The sequence below is a fragment of the Somniosus microcephalus genome, chromosome 13 (genome assembly GCF_052327205.1).
Source record: "Somniosus microcephalus isolate GS21.2 chromosome 13, FLI_Smic_1.0, whole genome shotgun sequence".
NCBI classification, from domain to species: domain Eukaryota; kingdom Metazoa; phylum Chordata; class Chondrichthyes; order Squaliformes; family Somniosidae; genus Somniosus; species Somniosus microcephalus.
The window spans coordinates 104,925,163-104,934,930 of NC_140999.1; the positions used below are offsets into that span (position 1 = coordinate 104,925,163).

The window sequence follows — 9,768 nt, forward strand, 5'->3', positions numbered from 1 at the left end:
CCCGTTTCTCGAGTTTCTTTGGATTTTTTTGTTTTTTTTTGTTTCGACCTTCAATAACGTCGTCTGAGGTGCTGCCGAGTTGCAGGTAAGTTCGTTTCTTACTCGTCGCCAGTATTAAATCCGTGTGTTAATGGAGACACGGAATGCAGGAGTTGGTTTAACAAGTCTTTACTGAATGGAGACAATCTGGAAACTGAAACTGCAGAAGCCTGCCAGGGCCTTTCATACAGGGATGGTCACTGCCGGTACTGCAGTCTGAGACCAGTTATTCCCTTAAAGGGACATACACAACAAAAACCAATATCTTGGACCAAGTTTTTATTTACTGTAGGAGTGCTTGAACACCTAACGAAAGTACTGAGACTGAAACTAGCAGTTAACCAAACGTGGTTTAATGCACTAGTAAAAGTTACAAACAAAAACGCAGGAGAAACTCTATACAGGTCTGTACACCAACTGGTTCCACGAGGACAGAGGGGGAACGCCTCTCCCCTCTGACGTCATGACATCATCACGTTTCCCGCTGTTGGGAACGTCATGTGACCTGCATGATGACGTCATCGCGCTGGATCGCCATTTTACCGAACCCGCGCTGTTTATACAGAGCAAACACTTAAAGGTAACAAGCCCCTGTTAAAGGCAATTATATACATTACTGCAAGAGTCTCTTGGTGGCTTTGGCACATTACCCCCTTTCTTCCTAAACTTTTTGTTGCCTGCTTTCCTCTTTGCTCCATGGTGTGATGAGATGTGGAGTTCAATCCTGCAGAGTTGATCTCTCGCAGTGCTGAATCGAACCCTGCTGCTTTCAGAGTTCGGGCGAAGTTCTCCAGGGAATGCATTTCCCTCTGTATGGGGAAATGCACAGCTCGGAGAGATTTGACACAAAGCAGCAGCTAAAAGGTACCGTCCCCTCCCAGTATTCCATTTCCTTAAGTGGAGACCCTAATCTTATGATCTCCCCAGGCTTGTTAAGCTTCCAACTTCTTTTGGGTCTTGTGTCTGCGGGCCATCCCGAGCCCATTTAGGCAAGCAAGGTGGGAGAAGTGAGGTTTTGTGGCAGGCTGCTACTAATCTAACTCTGCTCACTATGGGGGAAAAAGACTGTCAGCATCTCATTCCCATAGGATAACTGATATTTGTTGCATGGTATCTGGTGATATGGGTGCAAACACTAAATCCTGACACTCCATGCTGCAACACAGGAGGACAAGAGCAGCAATGTTGTGGAAACGCCATCACTTCCAAATCTCACAATGTCCAGACTTAGACATAATGTATTACCATTCTTAAAACCATTATGGGAGCACAAGGACTGCAGCTGTTCAGAGAAGGTCTGCTTCTATTTTGGGGTACTGAGGGATGGGCAGCAAATGTGACCTTGCCAGTGTTGCAAGCATCCCAAGAGAAAGTATTTATTTATTTTTAAAAAGTCATAATTGTTGTACCATCAAACCAATTTCTAGGCAAAGAACTGTAGAATGGATCATTGCATCTTTATTTGGTGGGTGAAGGAATGGCTGTAATAGGCTCTTGTCTTTCCAACTTGTCGTCGTTGCCTCATGGACTAATCCCATGCTCTTTGGACTATGTGTGTAAAGGACAACCATTCTTCACACATTGGAGCCTTTGAATTAAGACTTAAATCTGATTCCACTATGTTTATATAAAAAAAAACTCTTTTTTAATGGTCTGACTTGAGATATGTTGCCCAGATAGTTGACATTGAACTTCAAACAAGAACTGGTGAAAGTAGGAAACAAATTTATTAAAGATCAGCATGTGCCACAACTCATTGCATTTATATATTATATAGATGTAAATCCTCCTCCATGTATGCATCTTCCTATTAACTACAAACCATTGGCTGTAAGGACGGCAGAGGCTGGTGTCCAGGCAGAAATGTGCAGATGTGGATGGGGAAAGGTGCAACAATGGGACTCCACCAGGTGAGTATTATTCTCAAACCAGAGGTGCCATTAGTTGAACTGCAGCACCGACTAATGTACTTAGTTGGATTGTCCTTGTTGGAGGAGGTCAGGTCTTGCACTACACTGATCTGCCTAATTTATTTAGTCAGAGCTCTAGTGTAGAAAATGAAACGTGTCTTCACCTTTAAGGATTGTCTGTTATTTATGGACCTTACTGTAAATGGGATTTTATCCAAGGATATTCTAGCCTTGGTGCCTTGTCGAGCTTCTTTCACAAATGTGTATTAATTGTGGTCCAAGTGAATGTGCTGATGTTTTTCTCAGAATATTGGTGAGATGTTGCCATATTGCATGGCCATGTGCCTCAACCAGCACATGGATTCTAAACGGGTAGGTGTGGGCATCTCTGCTGTGGGTACATAGACTAAAGCACCATTAATGGCAGTCGGTGTGGTTTTGACTATTTCTGAACTTTTTAAATTTAAGAAAAATTTAAACTCTGCTCCCCATGACATTTATGGTAGGCTCATCACTGGAAGCTGACTGATAAGACACAGGGATTGAATTGAAGACTAGGGGCAGGATTTTCATTCAGGAGTCGGGTTGGAGGCGGGACTACAACTTTCGGGGTAATAGTCCCGCCTCCATTGAAATGCAGCCAATCCACGTGATTTTAACTTGATTGACCTTGTTGAGCCCGCCCAGTGGGCTCAGCAGGCCAATTAAGGGCTAACCGGCAACAGGTGACGTCACAGACTGACATTTCATCTGTCAAGAGGCTTTGACAGATGAAATGTCAGTGTTTGAAAGCTGTTTGAAGCTGTCAAACACCGACAGTCTTACTTCTAACCTGAGTCCTTCTCCACACACTCAGTTAGAAATCTCTCCTGCACAGCAAGCTGAAGGCTGTCACTTTTGACAGTTCGCAGCCATTCTGCTTTCTGTGTCGGTGAGATGAGGGACTCCCGGGACCTAAAGGAAGGAAGGCTGAAAAGGTCATTTAAACTTCTTTAATCACTTTAGACACACCAAACACACTTACCTTCGCACTCATGCACCCATCACTCACCTGAACACTGACATCTCGACCCCTCCAAGTCCTTCAACCTGACGGCCCGCCTCCTCTAACTTGCCGTGGTTTGGAGCCGTTGGGAATCCCACACTTCAATCTTAAAAATAGGGATTAGGCTAAAAACTGCCTGTTAACTACCTGTTAACAGGCAGTTAATTGGCACTAATCCCTTCCCTGCGGGGCAGGTACCTGCCTCCTTTGAAACTGGCATGAAGGCGGGTTTGGGTGCGGGATGGGGTCGGGACCCCTGATTTCAGGATTTTAACCCTCCACATGCCTCCAATCCCGACTCCACAGCCCAATGAAAATCCTGCCCATGGTTTCCATAAAGCTACACTATTTTCAGTTGATGATTAATTTGGTGACGATATCACCCAAGTTATTAGGAGAATATGAAGGTACAAGACCAGAAAAGACTTGGGTCCCAAATACCCCTTGATCATCTCCCCCATTGCTTGAAAAGTTATGGCATTTGATGTAGACTAGATAGCTGCTGACTATCTGATTTTAAAAACTAATTTTGCTTTGACAATAGCTACCTCATGGGGCAATGATAACTTGGTCTTAACTTGTGTAAAACTGCCACATAGAATCTTGATACTTTTATAAAATAGTTTTAGTTTGGGCTAACTGCTTTTATGTCATTTTAAAAAACCCTTGGTGCATTGGCTGTTTTAAGGAAAACCTTAGCACAATCATTAACTGGGATCCCATTCTGCCACTACTCTGGTAAACTCATGAATGTATGCACTGGATGAACACCTGTGTAACCATTTTTAGTGGAGTCTCTGTTCTGTAGTCAGTCATCCATATATCTTGCTCACTCTGTTCCTAACTCCATTAGGAATAATCGGACTTTGCATTTCTTTCTTTCACTACCAAATTATAGGCTGTCTCTAGGCAGGGCTGTTTGTGTAGCATGGGTTGATGATGGTTACATGGCACATGATATAAATGCCACCATGTAAACCCATTGGGTGGGAGCAGTTGCTTGGTGATTTCCTCCATTGATGGAAAGTAGACTTATCCTGAAGATATGGTGGATAAATTCTGCTCCAAGAATGATGGCCATCCTTTCTGCATAGGCACTTGGTGTTTGAGACCTGATCTGTCACAGTAAACTTTATTATTGAATGCTCAGAATGAACTAAAATGGAATTAATGCTATATTGACTTCTGATTTGAAAAATCTGGTCATTTGAACCGCTAGTGTGGTTGTGCCTAGAAGATATATGAAATCTTAACTTGCAATGGTGTTGGTTTGTAGTTCAGAGTGACATACTGTTCTCTGGAGGTTTGGCCAAGACTCTGCCTGAAATTTATAATTGAATTATTATAAAGGCAGCAAGAGCTAGATAGAGTACAAATACAAGTTTCTTTGCAATACACATACTAATCCTGGAAGTGGGGGGCTTCATGTAAATTTTAATATTTTCTGGCCTAATTTCCATCTGACTTGATGCCCAACATTCCATTAGCACACTTCCAATCACTGGATTTAAGCTTTTCCAGATACAGTATCGACTTTCATAGACACGTTGTGTAATTTAACAGATTTATCTTCAACATACAATCTGACACTCATTGATAAGCGGGCTAACTGTTTGCTTGCTTTTAGATGGAAAGCCAAGGTAGGGAACCAAGAACCAGGAAGCTTTGTTGGACAGCACCCGCGTGTTAATAGCCGTTGAGCTGAGGGAGAAAACTGGTACCAACAGAATAAGTGAGGTAAGTGTTGAAGCCAAAATGAATTTCCGATCAGAATGATGGGGAGAGACGTACAAGGATAGTGACAAATGATTATGGGAAGTGAATGAACAAGTTTGAGAATAGTTTAAGGACAGCAGATTGAAGATGATTTTCTGAAAGCCAAGTTTGAGGAGCATGAAGATGGAATGGAACTGGATGGAAATCAAATGGGGGAAAAAATGAGCATTAGAATCTAGGGAATCTTTGGAGTGAGAGGAGAAAAGTGAGCACTTGAAGGACATTGGAAAATGATTATGGGGAGGAGAAAAAGTCCGAATAATTGGGGTGGAAGGGTCAACTGAAAGCTAGATAAAAAGCTTAACCGTAACCGTGCAAGAACTTAACGTGTTCAGATCAGGAAATGCGGAATTGAAACCATTGGCAAATAACTAACTACGGAAAGTTCCAAACTGAGGAACGTTCCAAATAAAACTATCATGCATGCATTGATAAATAACTTAAAACAATCTGAATCTGATCAGCGCTGCAGAATTAGTGTCGGATGGAGGTGAAATTGATGTGACCATAGGGTTATAGAGAATTAAGACACCACAAATACAATACTTAACTTGAGGCTAGAAAAAAGTGTCCTGATGATTTTTTTCTTTCCAAGCATTGCAAAATGATGCAAGTTGTTAACAGTATTGCTTGTGTGGTGTTGCCGTGCCAAATGTTGTAGTTGTTCTCCGTGTGTAAAATCAGTTCTTCTAAGTGCTGTTCACTGACAACGATTAACTATGGAGGTTAATTGATGTACTAGTGATTGAAAGGTGAGCGTTTGTCTTTGATAACCCTTGGGTTGATGGAAGAATTATATGCTACAGTACTCGGACCATTTCAGTCCATCAAATCTGCACCAATATTTTCTAGTCTTGATACCATTGTGACTAATGAGAGGTAGCACTGATCTCAAGGTGGTTGTATTGTGTAGTGAAAACTATCCTGAGAATGCTCTTCAAAGTAAAAAGTACAAATACTAGGGAATTGAACCTTTTCTCTTGGAGCCCACTGTTTGCACTGACAACTCTCAGATCAGCATGGAACAGCCCCTCCACTCCACCCAACCAAAATAGCTCAACTTTCAGAGCACCCTCAATTGTGTTTATAAATTTTCCCATTCTCTCTTGGATATCTTTATGACCTTCGATTGGTATATATTGGTAAACTGACATCGTGCACAACTTATTCATTGTTCTGGGTCTGCACCCACAAGGGAACTTGCTTGAATTAGGACCCAGATCTGCAATGAATAGTGTGACTGCCAACTTAACTACTGCCCCACATGTACCAGGTGCCATCCACTTGACAATACACTAGTCTACCCACCAAGGCTTGTATTCTGTTTTTATGTATGGATTGTTATTAGATGTCTAATAATCCATGGTTGCATTCTCCCAGAGTGCTGTTGATGTTGGAAACCTGGAATTGTGCAGATGATCCATCTCCATTGTCATAGAATCCATGCCTTCAACTTGCTATGCGAGCCACTGGTCCCTTCAAAGCTAAAAGGAATATGAAGTGGACGCCTTCTTGACATGTAGAATTAACATTTTATAATTGAGCCTTTGGCTATAGTAGAGCACTTTCACAGGAAGGGTTTCTGTTTTTATTTGTATTTAAAGTCTGAGCCCTTTGGACACATGTTCTACTATGGGAGCACATGGAACTTCACTTCAGAAAATACTGGTCCATTTCAGTGCCTGTATGATACCTAAGTTGGTTTAAGGAATACAAACTGATGAACAATTTTGAATAGGAAGAGGTTTACAGTTCCATCTCTATTTCCATGAAGAATGTTTCCAGTGATGAGCTGCATTAAGCTCTAACTCACGTGAAACGATGCACTAGAACAGAAAGTTCCCAGGTAAGGTTGTCTCCTATTCTGCATGGTTCAAGACTGAAACAAATGGTTAATCTGTTCCATTATTTCATCTCTGAATCCAATTTGAACTTGGGTTTTGTACGTCTTTGGTCACTTTCCTACAGTAATGTAATCAGGAAAGGGGGGATGCATGGCTATATATTTGGTTTATCCAATTTTTGTATAATTGATGCCTTGTTCTAGATCAGCACTTAAAAATAGAAAATTCAGGATATGAATGGGGTTGACTAGCATCAGAGGTTAAAGGTTTGGGGTGTGACCCTTCAGAATTCTTGTCTAATGATCTACAATGTTCCAATATTTTATTTCAGATTGCAAACATTGTTTTTCTCTTGATTTCTGTCTTAGATGTGGGAGGGAGGAGGGAACGTGACCTCAAACTTTGAAATGTGACTCAGTACACGGATCTTTGATTACCTTCAACAGTTCCTTTTGTAATAGGACCATGTGATTTATGTAACTAGCTTATTTGTGTGTTGGTTCAGTTATAGGCATGGATTGACATAAATGGAGATAACTCTCTCAAATTTTTTTTAACGACTTTTTAATATGGTGAATTGGTTGTGATTTACATATGAATTGCTCAGGTCCCTTTATCAATCTTAGTAGCACTTAAATTTTATTATATAAATGTAGAACACTTGTATAGAATATTTATTGTACACAGTTGTTAGGCTGTTTTAGTATTTGGTGTGCACTTTAACTACAATCCTAGTAATGGGTATTTGCTCACGTGTGCAAGGTCACTGCATTATTTCCCTAGAAGTTCACTGCCTGTGCTATACACGATACTATGAAGAGTTACCCATTGTTCGAAGGGACCCCAGCTCGGTTTCACAACTGGGGGGATGTTTGTCTATTTATTGATCTGCCTGTATTGTATGTACTCAGTGTTTAATGTGAAAGAAAAAAATGTTGATTTATGTACAGAATAAAATATTTGGCTATTTTTGTACAGTGGCTTTGAGTAATTGACACATCGTATAATCCTAGAATCTTCCAGCACAGAGAGCGGCCATTTGGCCTGTCGTGCCGGTGCCGGCTCTTTGAAAGCTCTCCAATTTAGTCCCACACCCTGGCATTTTCCCCATAACCTTGCAAATTAGTCCTCTTCCAAGTACATGTCCAATTGCCTTTTGAAAATTCTTATGGAATCTGATTCCACTGGCCTTTCAGGTATGCGTTCCAGATCTTAACAACCCTCTGATGAAATTTCTCTTAATTTACCCTCTGGTTCTTTTGCCTTTTAAATCTATGACCTCTAGTTACTGAACCCCCTTGCCAGAGGAAACAGTTTCTTCCTAATTGCTCTAACAAAACCCTTAATGTTGAATACCTCTGTGGTCTCCCCTTAACCTTCTCTTCTCTAAGGAGAACAATCTCCGCTTCTGCAATCTCTCCACATCACTTGCCCTGCCACCTTCAAAGATTTGTGAACATGCACCCCCAGTTCCTTTTTGTTTTTGCACCCCCCTCAAAATAATATCTTTTAGATAATACTGCCTCTCCCTATTTCTCCCAAAGTGCATCACTTCACCCTTATCTGCATTAAATTGCATCTGCCATGTGTCTGCCCATTTCACCAGCCTCTCCCTGTCCTCCTGAAGTCTGCTGCTATCCTCCTCACTATTTTACTATGTTGCCAAGTTTTGTATCCTCTGCAAACTTTGAAACTGTACTCCTGATACTGAAGTCCAGGTCATTTATATATAACTAGAAAAGCAATGGTCCTAATACCGATCCCTGGAGGACCCCACTGCATACACCTCTCCAGTCAGAATTTAGTACTAACCAGAATCTGGGCTAATCTGGAAGGAAAAGGTTCACCTGGTCCTTGTGGGAAAATTGAGACTTCAGCTGGCAAGCTGCACTACAGTAAACTATAGGTTGTTGCTATAAACTTGTCTAAATTACCTTTGTCCCATATAGGTGGCAGAGCTGTCTTCTTGAACTGTCTCCATTGACTGCCTTTTTCCCACAATTAAAAGTGCAATTCTTTGTATTCCATTCGATATATTAGCTTTACACTACTGTCCCTCCCAGGCTTAGCAAATTAACCATATCAAACCTTGTCCTTTCGTGATCCATGCATGGGTACTTCAACCATTGGGCTGGATTTTGCCAATGGGGAGCTTTTGGAGGCGGGACTCCCACTTGTTGGGTTTTAGTCCCGCCTCCATCAACTTCTGGTCAACCCACGCTATTTTCCCTTGATTGACCTTGTTAAGCCTGCCCAGCAGGCTTAGCAGGCCAATTAAGGGGAAGCCAGTTACAGAGAACGGCAGCGTATGACACTTCATCTGTCAAATTTTTGACTGATGAATTGTTATCATTTGACAGCTCTGTGAAGCTGTCAAACACTGACATTCTCTGTAGTTTGATGAGTTCTTGAATTCAAGACTCATCAAACCTCTTTCTTTATCAGAAATTCGATGGTTGTTGCATTGGAGAATGCAGCAGCCATCTGTCATCTCTACCGTGGAGGTGCGAGACTCTCCACATCCCCAACGATTGAAGCCTGCAGGAAGAAACAAAGGTAAGTAAACTTTTACTAACACTTTCCACTTGCCTCACATACTCATCTCTCCACACTTGCACCCATCACTTACCTTCACAGCACACTTGCACCTCTCCGACCCCCGCAGACCCACTGCTCGTCTCGCTGACCTGGCGGGGTTCGCAGCCTTCGGGAAGTCCGCACTTTTATGTGGGTAAAATGGGGATAATCCTCTTAACTGCCTGTTAACTACCTGTTAACAGGCAGTTAAGTGGCTGTAATCCCCTGCCCGCCTCCAAGTAGATGGGACCCGGCGTGGGTTGGCTACCTGCCTCCTGGCAAGATGGCATGGGGCGGGATGGACACCTGCCCCCAGATGCTGCCATTTTCCCAGCAGTCCCACCTCCCCAGGGCTGGCAAAATCACGCCCATAGACACTCTCCCACTAAATCTCAACTCTCCCTTCTCCCCATCCCAATGTGAATCCGATGTGTTAATATCCCTCTAACCAAAGTCACTCAATTACAGCAACTGAATAAATCAGGTTCCACTTTTATTGCACAGGGGATTTTTCTGAGATGACACCTGATTCTGTCTACTTTCTCCACCCTAGCACCCCGCCCTCTGCTTTTAGAAA

The 9,768-nt window shown here is 42.2% G+C and overlaps 1 protein-coding gene across 5 annotated transcripts in view; it reads left to right on the forward strand.

The window, feature by feature from the left end:
• Nucleotides 1-7,589, forward strand: part of LOC147108519 (protein spire homolog 1-like) — a 70,095-nt gene extending 62,506 nt beyond the window's left edge. For 3 of the 5 annotated variants that reach the window (XM_086005172.1, XM_086005174.1, XM_086005175.1), the window contains 3 exons: nt 1,817-1,949; nt 4,622-4,731; nt 6,151-7,589. In XM_086005172.1, coding sequence (XP_085861298.1) covers nt 1,817-1,949; nt 4,622-4,694 — 206 coding nt within the window. In that variant the 3' untranslated portion in view covers nt 4,695-4,731; nt 6,151-7,589. The remainder of the gene's footprint in view (nt 1-1,816; nt 1,950-4,621; nt 4,732-6,150) is intronic. The other 2 variants (XR_015080605.1, XM_086005173.1) reach the window with 2 other exon arrangements.
• Nucleotides 7,590-9,768: the final 2,179 nt, after the last annotated feature.